This window comes from Drosophila subpulchrella, unplaced genomic scaffold (genome assembly GCF_014743375.2).
Source record: "Drosophila subpulchrella strain 33 F10 #4 breed RU33 unplaced genomic scaffold, RU_Dsub_v1.1 Primary Assembly Seq25, whole genome shotgun sequence".
Taxonomy (NCBI): Eukaryota; Metazoa; Arthropoda; class Insecta; order Diptera; family Drosophilidae; genus Drosophila; species Drosophila subpulchrella.
The window spans coordinates 1,233,423-1,252,590 of record NW_023665555.1 but is presented as its reverse complement, the minus strand read 5'-3'; the positions used below and the strand labels follow the sequence as shown (position 1 = coordinate 1,252,590).

The 19,168-nt window shown below is 37.5% G+C and overlaps 1 protein-coding gene across 1 annotated transcript; it reads left to right on the top strand.

Moving 5' to 3' along the window:
* Positions 1–5,281: 5,281 nt before the first annotated feature.
* On the top strand, positions 5,282–6,130 carry LOC119559591 (origin recognition complex subunit 1-like). The gene is made up of 3 exons (XM_037872606.1): positions 5,282–5,289; positions 5,789–6,018; positions 6,075–6,130. The coding sequence occupies exons 1-3, from the start codon at positions 5,282–5,284 to the stop codon at positions 6,116–6,118; spliced, it is 282 nt and encodes a 93-aa protein (XP_037728534.1). The 3' UTR covers positions 6,119–6,130.
* The last annotated feature ends 13,038 nt before the right edge of the window (positions 6,131–19,168 follow it).

Here is a 19,168-nt window from a genome sequence, read left to right as displayed (position 1 = left end):
TCCTATTACTTACCATTTATTACCCGTCAGCTATATGATATAGACGTCGTATTTAAAAAAAATTTAATTCGAAAATATTTAAATACGATAACCCTAAGAGATGAAAATACTATGTCAAATAAGAAAGTGTAGACGGCACTTTCTAGGTGTTTCTTCTTAGGCGGTCGCAGCAAAAGTGATCTTTATTGCACAGATTTGTACACGCTTAGCCTATTTCACAAGCATTGGGGGTATACAGTATGAGGGAGTGAGACAAGCATAGTGTTTCTTAAGAGCAACAGAGATGTATATATGTGTTTAATAATAGTGTGACCTAACTTAATGTAGTATGTATGTATGACAGATGCTTAGGAATATGTATGTGTGTGTGTGTGTGTGTTTGTGTCTGCTTGCTACAATTCGGCCATCCTGACCAGAGAGCTCCTGATCTCTTAACTATTTACATTATTAATCCATGGTCGTATATTTGCTACTGCCCAAACTCCCTTATAAGGAAGCCTAGACTGTTGAAAACCTTCAACATCCTCCAAGACATACCTATCATTACGAAGTACTTTTGTCACTCTGTATGGGCCTTTGAATTTTGGAATTAGCTTTTTGGATACGCCTACATGAGAATCGAAGTTTTTGATCATAACTAAATCGTCCGTTTGGTACTCTTTAGGATTCTTTCTCTTAAGGTCCGTGCGTAACTTATTGTATTCTTGCAGCTTCTCGATGCTCTGAATAGCTTTATCTCTAATTACTTTTAAATTTCTACTTTCCCTAACTTTATTCAACTCTTCTAATTTCTCTTTTAAGCTATCTATTACTTTTCCCTTTTGAGACACTCCGAATAAAACTTGACTTGGGTGCTGACTAACTGATCTTTGGATCGTATTATTAAGTGCGTGTTCAACTGTTTCTAAAACTGTATCCCAAAACAATCCCTTGTCTGGATCAGTCAATTTAGCGATCATGGGTCCTATGCTTCTATTTACTCTTTCGACTTGCCCATTATCCTGCGGCGATCCAGTGGCTATCTTAATGTGTTTCACTTCGTTTTCTTCTAAGAAGTCATGAAATTCTTTAGATGTGAAGCATGTACCACGGTCTGAGATCACGCATCGCGGCCTACTATACGACCTGAAATAGTCCTTTAATGCTACTATTGCTTCAATAGACTTTGCAGTTTTTGCCGGATAAAGTCTTACAAACTTTGTAAATGCGTCTATAATCACCAGTACGTGTTTGTTGGCTCTACTTTTGTCTACCGGGCCATAATGGTCTATGTGTATGACATCAAAGGGAATGCTTACTTTAGGGATGCTGTGAAGGAAACCATCGTCTTTACCAGACTTATTAGAATAGGCGATACATTTCAAACAATTATTAATGTGCCGCTTGCATTTTTCACGAACTTTAGGGAACCAGTAACTTTTTGAGATAATTTCTACCATCTTATCTATTCCAACATGTCCTAATTGATCGTGGTAACTAAAAAGAACGTGGATTTCCATTTCGCTAGGCACATAAAATAAAAGACCATCCTTATCCTTTTTTTTGTAAATTATTCCATTCCGCATCTCATAATCCATTTATTCTGTTTCCGGAAGTTTCTCAGCTATACTTTTGATTTTCTCATCTCTACTTTGACATATAACTAAGTTTTCTTCAAATGAATTAGAATCGATTGTCAGTATGTGTGTGTTCCTGCTAAGTGCATCGATATGTTGCATACGCTTGCCGGCTCTATGTTCTAGAGTGTAGTCATAATCTTGAAGAAAAAGTGACCAGGGTAAGAGCACTACAATCTGTAACTATTTTAAACTGTGTTCCTTGAAGATAGATTCTAAAGCGTTGTAACGAGTAAACTACAGCGAGCGTCTCTAATTCGAAACTATGGTACTTCGCCTCCACATCCGTCGTGCGTTTAGAAAAACAGAATACAGGGTGAAACTTACTATCTTTCTTCTTCTGCATTAAAATTGAACCAAAACCCAGGGCGCTAGCATCGCAATGCCAGAATAGGGGCTTCCAAAAGATTTACTTTTAATATTTCAAAACACTCTAACTCTTTCGCACCAAATTCGAACTTTCTGTCCTTTCTTACAAGATCATACAACGGCTTTGCTTTTGTTGAAAAATCTTTGACAAAGCGTCTGAAATAGGAGCACAGTCCAAGAAAACTTTGAACCTCATGCGTTTTTGTCGGTACAGGAAAGTCTTTTACTGCTTGCATACCTTTCGAATCAGGTTTAATACCCTCTCCCGGTATTATGTATCCTAAATACTTTATTTCTCTTTGAAGGAACTCACACTTGTCTAACCTAAGCTCTAGCTTGTTATCTACCAGTCGTTTAAAGACCTCCGTTAATATCTCCATATGACTCTTACTATCTTTCGTTGCTATTAAAATGTCCTCCATATAAATTAGAACTTTATCTTCTTTAACCAAATCGGCAAAGATTTTGTTAACAAATCTTTGAAAAACTGCTGGTGCGTTTTGTAAACCAAACGGCATTCTAAGCCCATCATACTGACCCATAGGTGTTGTAAAAGCGGTATACTTAATTGAATCCTCGTGCATGTGCACGTGAAAGAACCCATTTTTAAGGTCTAACTTGGTAAAAATAGTTTTTTCAGACAGTTTATCAATGAGGTCATCTATTAAGGGGGTGGGGTAGTTATCTTTAAGCATGTTTTTGTTGAGGGTTCGGTAATCTACGCACATTCTTAATTCTCCAGACTTTTTCTTAACTAGAACTAAAGGTGATGCATACTCAGACTCGCTTACTCTGATAATACCGGTTTTTATGTAATCGTCTAATAAATTTTGAACTTGACTTTTCTCTGCGTATGATAAACGCCTTGGAGGGTAATTAAACGGTTTAGTTCTACCAAAATTCAGTTTCATTTCCCATTTTACTAAGGGGATCTCTGGCCGTTTTGGTTTCGTATAAAACTTATCAAAAATATCTATCAGTGTTTTTCTTAACGTAAACTCACACTTGTCGCTAATATTTAACAGGTTGCTTTCGGCTGGATCAGGGTATTCAATTGACATAATTGCTGACTTGAAATGATCGCTGGGTTGGACACTTAAATTTTCACTTAACTCTATCGTTTTACACGAATCACTTTGCGTTTCTTTGTAACCACAATAAACCTTTATACTATCATTTAGACAATCATTTTTCTCACAGCTATCAGTAGCACTATCGTTTCCAATCTGACCAACATTTGAGCAATAAAATTTAAAACTACTATCCTTCTCACTATTACTATTATTTGAGCGATCATTTGCAATACAACTATCTTTTGAAAAAATATCCTTTAAACGATCATCAACCCTACTGTCACTTAAACGATCATCCGTATAACAATCATTTGAACAATCATCAGTACAACTATCATTTGAACAATCATCAGTACAACTATCATTTGAACATTCATCAGTACAACTATCATTTGAACAATCATCAGAACAACTATCATTTGAACAATCATTTTCCCTAACAATCTTAAAGTTACAAATGTTCATAAAATCTCTTCCCAAAACAGTGCTATATGCCATCGATTTGTTTGCCACAATTAATAATTCGAAATTAAACTTCACTTTATTCATAATAACAAAACATGATATCTTTCCATATATATCTAAAGGGCTGCGGTTCAAGCCAAAGTAATGCGAAAAGTTGTTTTCATTAACGTTAGTGATATTACTACTTAGAATGTTTTCAACGCAGGATAACTTCGTAAAACTAATTGGACTCCCAGAATCGATTAGGCATTCTGTGAATAGGCACTGATTAGACTGTTAATTAAAGTAAGTTTTAAACGGTCTCACATATTCATTTTTGGTTGCTTTCTTCTTCTAATTGCAATGGGATATCAGGTGCTCCAAACTTCCGCAACCGTAGCAAGCGCCGTAGGCGCGCTTAGGCTTGCGGCAGTCGGCTGCGAAGTGACCCATGGAGTTACAGTTGAAGCATCTTACAGCGGGTCCGTGCTGATTTCCGGAAACGTCTTTGGTCGTCCAAATGCGAGAGATGGTTTCCGCAATGTTACTTTGGAGAATGCCTGCAACAGCTGGGCAGACGAATTAAAACAGTGCATGTGTGCCTGTTGTCGTAGAAGAGTATCCGGTATTTCTTCGATGATACTGTCGACTAATTCCTCGTCGTCTATCAGCATATGTGCAGCCAACAGGGTCTTGTCGTTGAAGTACGTAGCAAAGTTTTCAGCTGGTTGCTACTTTCGCTCCTGGAACTTGCTTGTGGACATTATGACTGAAAAGCCTCTGCGAGTTGAGTTAAGAGTTTCTGGGCTGGCAAGGACAGAAAGTTCTCAGAAGAGTACAAACAAATTTGAGAACGGTCTTTCAACTTTGATATAACCAGCATGCGAGTTATGTCTTCGCTCAGCTTGTACATTTTTATGATCGCTTTGAGCTGTGCGATCCAAGTGTTAACTGGCACTTTGCTGTTAACAGCACCGTCAAAAGGTGGAAGCATTTCCTTCACCGTGGTTACCAAAGAGTTGTCGTTAATAATGGTTGTATTAGGTCTGGCAGCCTCTGCAACAATATTCCCCAAATCCGATAGGGTGACATTGGTTTGATTTGGTGTGGAAACATTGTTCTGGATTTCTGGCAAGTTGCTCGTCGAAGGTGCAGTCACTCTATTCAATGGCTGTCGCCGGGAAACATCCAATTTGAGAAACTCATTTTCCAATTGGACGACTTCTATGTGACGCTTTAGAGATTCCAATTGCATGGAAATTTCTGGAACGCACATGTTGTTGGCAGCTTCGTCGTTTAGGCATCCGGCGATGTAGCCCCGACATCGTCCTGATCGGTTCCTTGAGTTGCAGCAGTATTTGACCTTTCCTCGGGCCCAGCTACAATGTCGGTCATGACCTTGGGGTCCAGTACTGGACAATCTCCTCGGGCTTCGGGAGGCACACCATTCAACCGCGCTGCTAGTGTTCCTTGGTGCCGCTTTTCGGCAACCCAAGTTTTTCTAGCCAACATCGAAGTTCTGATGCTGTGTAGTCGTCCGCAGCGATGGTGTCCATGACTACAAACTATTTTAAATAACTCTCTTAATAAATTTTGCTTTATTATGCTCGTAAGCAGAGTTAAGGACGCGAGAAAAAAATTTTTCGCGGAAATCCCACTTCTGAAGTTGTAGACGGCACTTTCTAGGTGTTTCTTCTTAGGCGGTCGCAGCAAAAGTGATCTTGGTTGCACAGATTTGAACATGCTTAGCCTATTTCACAAGCGTTGGGGTTATACAGTATGAGGGAGTGAGACAAGCATAGTGTTTCTTAAGAGTAACAGAGATGTATATATGTGTTTAATAATAGTATGACCTAACTTAATGTAGTATGTATGTATGACAGATGCTTAGGAATATGTATGTGTGTATGTGTGTGTGTGTGTCTGCTTCTGGCTTGGTATTTCTTTATTGAATATCTCTGTTGGTTCTCTTACATGTTTCATTACTACTAAAGAACGGACAGCTGCGCCGACAGCGAAGCCGCAGCAGAGCGGTCAGTGCTTATGTATATACATATATAAACAAGAAAGAACGCTATAGTCGAGTACCTCGACTATCAGATACCCGTTACTCAGCTAAAGGGACCAAAGGTAAATGGAGATATGCAAGCAGCGAAGCGAGATTGAAATGCGCCAACTTCCCGCGATCTCAATATATGGTTAAGATTTAAGCGTTATGGGCGTAAGAGTGGGCGTGTCAAATACATATATACACATAATACATTTCAGTTAAAATTGTTTATCTAGCACGAAAATTGTGGGCGCCGAACAGGCACACTACTTGCAGGACAAGCGGTTCACAACTCCGGCACCGCGTAGGGTTACCACTGTATTACTGGTCGATGAGCTGGATATCTTGTGCAACCGGCGCCAGGATGTCGTCTATAACCTGCTCGACTGGCCCACCAAGTCGGCGGCCAAACTGGTGGTTGTCACCATTGCCAACACCATGGATTTGCCTGAGCGCCTGCTAATGGGTAAGTGTTACTTTCCAAACAGGAAAAGTCGCTCCTCTAACACAATATCTTTTTAGGTAAAGTCACCTCTCGTCTTGGACTCACCCGACTCACTTTCTAACCGTACAGCCACAAATAGCTCCAGGAGATCGTCACAGCCCGTTTGGGAGGATCGGAGGCATTTAAGGGCGAGGCCGTACAGCTCGTGGCGCGCAAGGTGGCCGCCGTATCCGGTGATGCTCGCCGAGCTCTGGACATTTGTAGGCGCGCCACAGAAGTCGCTGATACCGCTCAGGTCAAGTGCGTGACAATGCTGCACGTGCAGCAGGCATTGGCCGAGATGATAGCTGGTGCCAAGGTGCAGGCTATCAACTGCAACTGGAGCAGATCTTTCTGCAGGCTGTGGCATCAGAAGTTACGCGCACTGGTCTCGAAGAGACAACCTTCATGGGAGTCTACCATCAGGTGGAGACGATCGCCGCCTTCATGGGCGTGACATTACCCCCACCAGGACGTGCTCTTCGCTTGTGCGCTAAACTGGGTGCCGAGCGACTCATTATAAGCGAGCACTCCCGTAATGATCTCTTTCAGAAAATTCTGCTCAACGTCAGTGCGGATGACATTCACTACGCACTCCGAGTTGGAGAGGTTGCCCACTGAAAGAGTACTCTAAAACTAATGGAGTGAAATAATAGTAAGAAAAATTCATAGGAAATTTTACAAAATCAAGATGGTTTGAAATATCAAATTTAAACTTTTAACCCTCTCATTTCAAAATAATCAGTTATTAGTTGTACATCCACAACATTGTAATAGATTAAGCGTTTTCAAATTTTTTCTTATTCAAGCGTCATGTTTAAACAATTTAAAGTACAAACTCGTTACTAAAAATACCAAATAGAACACCAGCACAGTGAAACAGTCGTAAAAAACATTGGGGGAGAATACGGAATAGATGAAAAGGCGGTAGCGGCAGCCGAGCATCAGGCAGAGGTAGAAGGCCGCCGGCAGCATGATCAGTGCGGCATACAGCGGAGCTATCAGCGAATCTGCGGCTATGGAATAAGGCGGCTGCAGCTGCATGATGCCCACAATGCGCAGATCCGAGCGCAACGTATGGACAACTAAGTAGAGGAATGCATGAATCTCAGCACTGTAAGTGTTGAGGGTGACGAAGAGGGCTACAATCGAAGGGTTGTAGCTAGTCTGCCCAATGTATCCCGGCGTCAGGTCAATGGTGGACAAACTGTTCGAGTTGCCCTGGTAGAAGAAGAAAATCCGGGCCAGGAAAATGGCCATGATGATCTTGTAGACATGCACCAACCGCACGGAGAACTTTCGGGCACTGGTGCCGAAAACATCGCACAGTCGATATATCTCAGTCAAGGAAATATTTTCCATTCTCCGTACCTGTAATCTTAATTGAAAAAGTCAGAAGTTTATTTTGTAGCATAATTTATTTATTTAGGTATTGCGAACATATTTTATTAAGTTATTTAATCTTTTTCATTCTTTTTTCTAGATTATAGCATATATTCATAATGTTGAGTGCTTCCTTTTTGTAATCCAAAATTCGATGGCATACACAAGTATCAACTCCCTCAGTGGCTGCATCATTGCTCCACACGCAGGTGTCCATATGATTTCCATGAATAGTTGCCTTCATATTACCTCCATCACATACATAGTGTGCATTGAACAGATTTCCGTTAAATACATTCAGAAAATTATTTATTTTAACTGAATGCATGTTGTCTATCTAAGTCAACAATCTCGTCTTACACTTTTACATTTGCTTACACAATTTATAAGAACATTTTATGTAGGTTTTCATCTTCTTATTTTACCCAAAGATGTGCATTCTCGAAATTCAACAAATTAAAAACTTTGATTTTTCCCAAAGTCGAAATGATTTATTTATGTATAAAAAATGACCTTTCCTTTCCCACCTGAAAGCAAAGTGTGTTCGACCTCTTCTAACCAGCACTCTCCTATATTCTATTATTTATTTATTTATCGATTTGATGGTGCCCTATTGGTTACACTTGTATCAAATATTTTTCAAAATAAATACTTCTCATCTCTTCTAACCAATGAATATGAATGAATAGAATTACCTATATTGATTTCGAATTTACAAAAAATTACATATGCACTTCAAACATACTCTGCTACGTCACACACAACTTAAGTAAAAGTGAAAAAGTGATCGTGAAAAAAGAATTTAAGCAAAAAGAATAAAATAAAATGAATAGCCAAAATCAGTTTTGTCAATTCTGCTAGTGTTTCTTGCAAAAGCATAAGTGGGCAAAACATGTCCGTTCGGAGTTGCATAAGCGAAATGCAATTCAACCCCTTGACGGAAGAGTCAAAAAAATTTCTGAGGGATTCAAGGGAAGAATACTCCATTACATGTACGTAAATGATGGATCGGACTTGATCTTACCTGAGAGTTTCTTGAGTGAAGCTAGATTGTCACTGTTACCTCATCTCAGCATACTATTAGAAAGTAATATTTCAGCAAAAGTCAACTTTGAACTGTTTGCAGAGTATATACTTTTTAATGATGAATCTGAAGAAATTCAAATGAAAAGTTTTCAAAGTAAAATGACGATCATGAATAAAGATTCTGACTTAGAATGTATCTTCCATGAACATACCATGGAAATAATTTCAAAAACTCAAGAATTTCTAGAGAGAGACAGAGGATGGTCTCTTATAAAATTGATTCGCTTGGAAATGAATGTGAACCATTACACACCGATGGCTGGTTCATCTTTCATACCACTACCTCGTTTCTTTTTAACGAAAAAAGCAATATTGTTTTAAATGGGCCTTGATTTCTGCCTTAAAAATTGTTAAGAGGCCGCAAAGATGTTCGGCATATAATATTGACATATCGCTGGAGACAATTCCATTAAGTTATGAAATAAAATTAGATTTCACAGGGTTGACTTTCCCCCTTGAAATAAAATGAATAACAAATTTCTTAAAAAAGAATACTCATATGAGCTTAAACGTTTTTGGATGTAATGAAGATACAAAGAAAATAACAGAAAGAAAATAATAAAAGCCTCTTCATATCAATATGTTGTTTTTGGAAGATGGTGGAAATGGACATTATATGTATATTAAAAATATTTCATGGTAAATTCCTTTATTCATTTCAATCTCTTTTAAGCAATTTAATAATTTGTATATATTTCTCTTTCAAAGACTATTTACTGCTCAAAGAGAAAATCAGAAGAGAGCGCAATATTTCTGTAATGTATGTTTAAATTTTTCCAAAACTGAGAAAGCTGCATTGAAACACAAGACGCTCTGTAGTAGGAAGGTCCCAAAGATGCCACACCCTCAAAATAATACCCTGGAACATACCCAAGTTAAACATCAGCTTCAAGTTCTATTCGTTGTCTACGCGGATTTTGAATGCATTCTGGAACCGAAAAATCTTGAAGTGAGCCCCAAATTATTTAATATTAATGAGCATATTCCAATATCATATTCTTAATATATAAAGTGTGCTTTTGATTCTAGACTAGATGAATTTGTTTTAGAAACAGGAACAAATTCAGAAATAAGTTTTGTAAATTCAATGATAAAAAATTTCACTAACTTAAGTGATGAGTACTTACATAAAATAGTTCCTATGAGAATGACTTTGGATGACCAATAAATATTTGATAATTCATTGAATTGTTCTATTTGTCAGAAAAGCTTAGGGACTGATAGGGTTAGAGATGATTGTCATTTCACAGGTCGCTTTAGAGGTGCAGCCCACTCTAAATGTAACTTGGATTATAAAATAAACAAATTTATTCCAGTATTTTCTCATATTTTTCGAAATACGACTGTCCTTTATTTATTCAAGAGTTAGGAATGATTCCGGGTGAAATTACTGTAATACTAATAAATAAGGAAAACTATATTTCTGTCTCAAACAAAATAAAATGTTTAAGTGGAAATAGTTTTGAAATTCGTGTTCTCGATACATATAGATTTATGCCATCAATTTTAGATACCCGAACACTGTAAAATCATTTTTCAGTAATGATATACAATTTCGACTAATGCGTAAGAAGGGTAAATTTCCCTATGAATATTTAGATTCCGCTCTTAAGGTTTGGTCACATTTCTCATGTTCCACTATTAAAGATTATTTAGAACTATATTTGAAAACTGATGTATTTCTTTTAACCGACATATTTGAAAACTTCCGAAAAATTTGTGTGCAAATTTATTCACTTGACCCAGCTCAGTACTTAACGACACCAGGGCTATCTTGGGAGGCAATGTTGAAAACTACAAATATTCAACTTGAATTGCTGAAAGATATAGATATGTATATGTCGGAGAGGAGGTAATTCAGTCTTTCGTTAGGCATGAGACTTTAAGGTGTGACCATGGGTAGAACTGGTTCATACCAGTTCTGGTATGATGGGGACTCAGTTTGCGAACTGAGGCTTTGTGTGGCTTCGTTGCGTTACTAGGTCTGGTCGCTCTCTTTCTTTTTTCGTCCTTAGCTATAACTTGGTGTACAATTGAGGACTGCTAAAAGGTTAATTATTATGAGCAACAAAGGCAACGAAGACTCGCTGTATCAGCCAGAACTCAATATGGAGCAACAACAAGCCATCGACCAAGCGACTAATAAGAACCTGCATGGAGAAGGCTCCAATTTTCCGACATATAGATTTATGCAAAGTAGCATTCGAGGTGGTTTAGTTCAATGTTGTCATAGATATACAAAAGCAAATAATAAATATTTGTCAGATTATGATTCCTCGAAGGAGTCTTCATTTTTAATGTATGTGGATGCGGATAGCTTGCATGGTTGGGCAATGTCACAACCTTTATCATAAAAGGATTTTAAGTGGATGTCTACCACAGACATAGACAATTTTGATATTCATAATATTCCAATTGATAGCAAATACGGTTATTTTTTTGAAGTGGACTTAATATATCCATACCGTTTACATGATCTTCATAATGATCTCCCAATTTGTCCGTCAAATTGTCTGGCCTCAAAAGAGGATAAAGTAAAAAATAAATAATTGCTGACCTGGGAAATAAGAAAAATTATGTAATTCATTCTTGAACAGTTTCAGCTTTAGGTCTAAGGGTTGACGGAACCCCAGGTCGTTTAAACCAAACTAAGTTTTTTATTAACCGACCGGGTTTATATTATGGTCAATGTTCAGAATTTTGTGGAGCTAATCATAGATTTAAACCATTATCGGAATTTGCAACAGTGTATACAGAATGGGTTAGTATTGAAAAAGATTCATAGAGGTGTTCAGTTTTTACAAAAGCCTTGGTTAAAGAATTACATTGATCTTAATACTTTACATAGGCAAAATGCAAAAAATAAAGTTAAAAAAAAATTTTTTAAGTCAATGAATAATTCTGTTTACGGAAAAACAATGGAAGATCCCGAGCGCAGGGTCGATACTAAGCTTTTTAGTACATGGGAAGCTCCGGATAGCACCAAGACTGGACGAAAAGCACATTGTGTCATAACGTTTATTTCAAAATCCCATTTTCACAGTGCAACTAAAATTAATGATAATTTCTATGCAATTCAAATGAAAAGATGGTCCGTTCTATTTAATAAGCCAATGTATTTAGGATTTGCATTATTAGACTTATCGAAATGGAAAATGTATGATTTTCACTATCAATATATGAAGCCAAAGTTTCAGGAAAAGTTACTCTTAAATTATATGGATACGGATTCATTTATCTATACAATGAAAACTGAGGTTTTTTCATTCATATTCAGATGAAAGAATTAATTTGTATAACTTCAAAAGAGTTATCAAAAAAAGTGTAGGGTTTTTTAAAGATGAGCCTAACGGTAAACTCATGACAGAATTTGTAGGTCTGTGCTCAAAGGTTTATTGTTATAGAATAGATCAAGTTGAATCTTCACATAATAAAGCAAAGGGAGTGAGTTCACGAAATCTAACAATTGAACACTATAAAAACGTTTTATTATCTGCGACCTTACTACATGGTAATGAAACCATGCTTAGATCAAAAGCACACAAAATAACTACAATTAAAACTAATTAAAAAAATTTGTTGTGGCAAAGATAACAAAAGAAAACGTAATGTTAACAAAACACAATTTTTAGAGTTAAGTAATGAAGACCATGGTACGACATAAATAAAACATCAGGGATTAATCGAAAAAGATATTTTAGAAAATGTTAAATGGCTAGAATCAAATTCATTTTGCTTGGGTGAGATGATACAAAATAATTATGTGAACGACAGAGATTCATTAGATAGCCCTAAATTTCAAAAGGAACATATTGAATAATAACTATTTTATAAATCAGTTGAATTGGAGATGTTTTATTATGATCGAGTCTTTGGAAAATATAAATGAAAATTATTTTGAGTTTGTAAAAAGTATACTTATTATTTTTATTATACCCTTTACTAGTAGAGTAAAAGGGTATACTAGATTCGTCGGAAAGTATGTAACAGGCAGAAGGAAGCGTTTTCGATCCCATAAAGTATATATATTCTTGATCAGGATCACTAGCCGACCATTTAGAAACTTTTATAACCAGTGTCGAGGAATTACTAATGCTCATTCGGTCCGTAGATCAGACACCGTACGGGCAAGTGATCCTCAGGGCTATCCGGAATAGATTAAAAGGCAAGGCTCATGAAGCATTGACCCTTTGTGGTACACAACTCATCTGAGACAAAATCAACGCAAACCTTAAACGATTATATTCGCGAAATTCAAACCTTACCAAGCGGACTCTTCCTTAATAAACTATTCTTCGCAATAGCAAAATTGAGAGGCCAACTGGTGATGTCTAAAACCCCACGGCAAAGTACGCCCTATACTCCGACATCTGCCTCAATGCATTTATTGTTGGACTAAACGAACCACTAAGAACAATAAATAGATCCCGAAATCCGGAATCTATAGAAAAGGCTTACGAAATGGCACAAATAGAACAGAAATTTTACTACCAAAACTTTAACAGTCAGCAGAATAATCGTCACCGTGAGAATTCTAACGACCTACATAATAATCGTCGTCGCGAAAATTCTAATGATCAACAAAATTATCGCCATCGCGAAAACTCGGTCGACCGGAACCGCCCGTGTCAACGTAACCAACAGAATCAGAGACAATCAGGTAGCAACAGCACTAGGAGAAACGACACGCGACAACAGTCCCAAAACCGACAAGAGACTCATTCGTCTAGGACCCAGAACCCATTCCGAAATGATTCAAGATCAAACGACAATACCCCTACCCTTGCCGCTTGCAACATCAACGATGGCGCACATTTTTCACAAGAAGCCTCGGACAACTAGTCGGTTTCTTAAACAGAACGTCCCGTAAAAAATCTTTACCTTTACAACTTTACAACAAACGCGCATAAATTCCTCACAGACACCGGGTCCACTTACTTCTTTATAAAACCGGCATTGGTTACAAAAGACCACACTAAAAAATTAAACACTCATATTAACATTCATATCGTTCTTAACAAGTTTCGAATTCAGGAATATACAGACTCAATTATCTTCAAACAATTCGATACAACAAAAAACACCAAAATTCTTTTTGTTTGACTTCCACCCACATTTTAATGGCCTTTTGGGCATGGATTTCTTAAGCAGCTTAGATGCAAAAATAAACATAGCAGACTCTATCCTAGAAATGATGAAGTCTTCTCTACCAATCTGAACAAGCACAAATCCAGTAGACACAACACACACCGTACCACTAAACACGAAGGTCAGAGGAACCACTACAACCGGAGACGGCCCCTATACAGGATTACGAGTATTTGAACTGCATGTTCGCGGGGGAAGCTCCACAACCCACAGACGCACAGTCAAAATTAGATATGAAAACAGGACACTTGAACAGAAGAAACACAAAACCTAGTTAAACTTTGCAAACAGTTCAAAAAACTTTTCTATAATGAAGATTACCAACTGACGTTTTCAAATGTTGTCAAACACTCGATTCCCACTGTAGACGATGTCCCAAATCATATAGACACCCTTTTATACACAAAGAAGAAGTTCAGAAACAAATTTCAAAGATGCTTCAAAAGAATATTATCAAGAATAGCCATTCCCCTTGAAGCGCACCTTTATGGGTCGTGCCTAAAAAAACTGATGCATCAGGTCAGAAAAAGTGGCGATTGGTAATAGATTTCCGTATATTAAACGAAAAAACCATTTCAGACAGGTACCCAATTCCCAATAAAGCAGACATATTAGACAGTATAGGGAAAACCAAATATTTCACAACAATTGATTTGGCTAGCGGTTTTCATCAGATTGGAATGTACCGTCGAAAACGGGGATGACTTTCGGTCTCAAGAACACACCTGCGACGTTCCAGCGCGTTATGGACAACGTCCTGGGAGACTTAATAGGAAAAGTTTGCCTTGTATGCCTGGACGACATTATTATATTCTCCCCCGCTACAGAGCCATATTACAGACATTAAGTCAGTGTTCACTAAACTACAAATTGCAAACTTAAAAATACAACCAGCCAAGTGCAATTTCCTTAGAAAAGAAAGCAGTAGTTTATTCAAAGAATCTCCTATGTAACGATCCGATACTAGCTTACCCCGATTTCACTAAACCATTTACATTGACTACAGACGCGAGTAATTACGCCATAGGTTCGGTATTATCTCAGTGACCAAACACCAACGATAGACCTATTTCATTTGCCAGTCGAACACTCTCTGACACGGAAGTTAGATATTCATCGACAGAAAATGAGATGCTAGCGATCGTTTGGTCTGCTTGGCCGCAGATTCAAAATAGTGACCGATCATAAACCATTAGTCTGGTTGGAAAATCTTAAAGATCAAAACCCAAAATTACTTCGGTGGAAAACCACCCTGGGCGCTTACGACTACGAAGTAGTCTATAAAAAAGGATCCCAGAATGTTGTTGCTGATACACTCAGCAGAATAGAACCAAATTTAATTGTAAATTAAGACCCACCGAGAATAACAGTTGTCCAAAAACCTCTGAACTATTTTAATGTTCAAACAATTGTTCAAATCGGACCATCAGTCCCAGTACAGTTAATAACTCCATTCCCCCATAAGATAAGACGTAGCTTCTCAGAACCATAGTAGATGTTCGACTCAATCACTAATATACTTCAGACTATTCTCAAACCAAACAAATCGCATGCCATATCAGCACCAGACAACGTCTTTTGTAGAATTGAAGAAGCATACAACAACTATTTTACAGGAAATAACCTGTATAACATTTGTCGTTGGTCATCACTTCTAATCGACCTTCCTGATCTAGACGAACAAAAGAGAAGGTTCCAATCGTACCATCTTAATAGCAATCACAGAGGAATTGACGAGACCCTTAACCATCTCAAAAGAAACATTTATTTCCCACGCATGAAAGAAATTATTACACAAATAATCAAAGACTGTGACATTTGCCTAACACTTAAAAATGATAGACAACCTCACAGACCTTTCATGCAAGCCCCACCTGCACCAATAGGGCCTTTAGATGTTGTTCATATTGACATTTATACAATCAACAACACGAATAATTTGACTATCATCGATAAATTTTCAAATTCAATTAAAGTTATTGTAGCACTTTCACAATTCTTTAGTACCTTCGGCCTACCGAAGAAATTGGTCTTTGTGCAAGGTTCAGAATTTTTGAGAAACTTGTTCACCGATTTTCTGACTCAATACAACATAGCTATTCACACTACCTTATTTCAACAATCAACGGGAAACGCTCCTGTTGAAAGACTCCATTCGACATTCACAGAGCTGTATAAAATTATTGATAGCCGCAGAAAGGAACTCCAACTCCAATCTGACCACGCGGAAATAATTGCGGAGGTATTGACAACATATAACAATGCAATACACTGCTCATACACCGTTTGAGCTTTTCCATGGCAGAACTCACATATTCGAAAAAACAGTAAAATTCGACAACCACCATGACTATTTGACAAAACTGAACGAATTTAAAAAGGAACTATGTCCCAAAATCCAGGAACAACTAAATAGCAAAACAGAACAAAAATTAACCAAGCTAAACGAAGACAGTGAACCGCCAATCCAAGTCGAAACTGACAATGTTATCTTTAGAAAGGAGAATAGGAGAAACAAACTAACACCTAGATTTTCCTTGCACAAAGTCAGAGCCGATAAAGGGGTTACACTATTAACTACTAGACAACAAAAACTACCCAAACTACACACAAATAATAAGAAAAATAATCAGGAAAAACAATAACACGTAGTAAACCTGCTTCATTCCACAACAACCCATTCCGCCGCGCAGTCTTTCTCTTTAGAAAGACTCAACGGATCCTCACCTCTTCCATTCATACATCTGGGAAACGCCCATATAACTCAGAACCACTGGAACACATAAATAATATAGCTGAGAGCCTTTTGGCCAGCAAATTGGGCTTAATCCCAAAATTCTTGTTCAACAAACAACAAATAAATACTATAAGAAATATATTAAGCATTCAGAACATTAGATGAACACATCTATGATATTCTTACACCATCATGTTATACTTTCAACACCAAATTATTTTTTAGCGTTAAGATACCAATTTTCGATACAAAAATTTATAAGTTCACCCACATCATACCCTTACCAGTAAACAACTCACACTTCATCATTTCCCCTGAATTTTTGGCACATGACAAAAACACTTTAAATCAATTTAGCGAAAGCTGTCTTTAGGTGGATCAGGAGTTCTTCTGCCAAAAGATCTACACGGACTTGGAAACTAAAAACAACAGATGCCTATCAGATATCGTCAGGAACGCAAAAGAAACAAAATGCGACGTAATGGATACAGATTATGAAATGAACATATTTGAAGCAGAAAAAAGGTTTATTTTCATTTTCAACGGAAAAAACGCCACCCTTAAATCAACCTGTTACGACAACACTCATTTGAATGGCTCCTTTATGGTACGCTACAAGAATTGTACCGTATGGATAAACGGCATGGAATACAGCGATAAAGAATTGGTGGAACATGATCATTTCACCTTCGTACTTCCAACAGTTATTAGGATAACAAAAAGTCAAACGATCAAAACATTATTACTGGAGAAATTACACCTAGAAGCCCAATCAACAGCTGGAAAGACCATTACCATGGATAATACAACACACTACAAGTGCACGGCTATATATTCGGCAATATCTTTGATCTTTATCCTCATCGCCATCCTCCGATTAAGCCATAAACCGAAGACCATCTTCCTCCCACATCCTCCGACTATTCCTACCTTTGTGAAGCCGGCCATTCCTCCGTTGTGGCCCTCTCTCCACTCTAGGGGGGAGGAGTTACCGCACACATTGTTGCGGACACACCGCCGCCCCCCAAGCCTCAGCGACTCAGATAAATAGTCATTAACCCAGCGGAAGTGAGCAGAGCCAACCGCCTAACCAGCGCACCAACAGCTAGGCGAAAACCTCCCGACTATGCAGATTCCCATTCACCATTCCAATCTGCTAGCTATGCAAATCCCCAACCCATTCCATTTCATTCTCATATATTCCACTTTATTCCATAAGTCACTTCTGAGTTTGTAAAAGAATAAACGAGCATTATAATTTTGACCGAAGACAGAGAAGGTTCTTGTTTATTTAAAACAGAAAATTGCCAAGTACACTGAAGGGACTCATTGGACTGGACTCACAGTATACCTAGATACCGTAATTCGCGCGACATTTAAATCGTATTCAAGTAACTCGGCCTGTGTGTGAAACAAACCAACACAGCGACAGTTGTCTGCTGGGTGATTATTACCAATGCACTTGAAAATATGCTGGCCGTTGGACTTTTATATATTTAAAATTTAATGTTATTAATGTACAGTGTGTACCCTATATGTGCGCATACTACATCTCCCTCTTTTTGAAAAATAACGTAATATAGTGGAGTTATTTTCTAGAGATTATTATTATACCCGTTACTCGTAGAGTAAAAGGGTATACTAGATTCGTCGGAAAGTATGTAACGGGCAGAAGGAAGCGTTTCCGACCCTATAAAGTATATATATTCTTGATCACTAGCCGAGTCGATCTAGCCATGTCCGTAGGTCCGTCTGTCCGTCTGTCTATCCGGATGAACGCTGAGATCTCGGAAACTATGAGAGCTAGGCTATTGAGCTTTGGCGTGCAGATTCCTGAGCCTCTTACGCAGCGCAAGTTTGTTTCAGTAGAAAGCCAGTATTGTTCTCATCAATACCTATCGATTGATAAGAAAATAAGTTTGCCACGCCCACTTTTACGCCCACAATCCGCCCACAGACGTGGATATCTCGGAAACTATCAAGGATAGAGAATTGGGATCTCAGATTTAGATTCCGTAGCCTTGTGCGCAGCGCAAGTTTGTTACGCAAATACTCCACGCCCACGACCCAAAAAAAAAATTTTCCACGCCCACTCTAACGCCCATAACGCTTAAATATGTCTACCGCCGATAGGTGGCGCATTTCAATCTCGCTTTGCTGCTTACATATCTTGCGTATCTGATAGTCGAGGTACTCGACTATAGCGTTCTTCCTTGTTTTTTTTTATTCTTTAATATTGGTTGAACAATTATTATTAAAATTGTTTTGGGTATGGCCATATATACATATATGTAATAAAATAAAAGAGATTCTTGAAGAAAAATTTGTATAATGAGATTATATTTAATAAAGTTGAATAATTTATTGAAATTGTAAGGTTTTTATTTAAAAAATAAAAAAAATATTTAATGAAATTAAAAAGTTTTTATGTTCTACGTATTAAACATTTTTAATCTGTCGTTATGTACTACCTGCTGTTCGTTCTTAATGCGTTTTATCTTAATATTGCCATTTTTATTAATTTCAATTACTACGTAGGGTCCTAAGTACTGTTTATCTAACTTATGACCTATTTCATTTTTTAATAAAACTTTAGTGTTTTTGTCATATATTTCTTTTTGCCGTTTTTTATTTTGTTCAATCATTGTTCGTGCTCTTTTATATTCATTTTCGAGTCTGAACTTTGATTCTTTGGCATAATCATGTATATTATATAAAGGTGTAATATTATCATTACTGTTAAATGAAATGTTTAATTTGGGAGATTTACTAAAAACA

Excerpts from the sequence above, each read along its gene's own strand:
- LOC119559591 (XM_037872606.1), top strand. Across the intron at positions 6,019-6,074 it reads GCCTGAGCGCCTGCTAATGG|GTAAAGTCACCTCTCGTCTT; the intron begins GTAAGTGTTACT and ends ATATCTTTTTAG.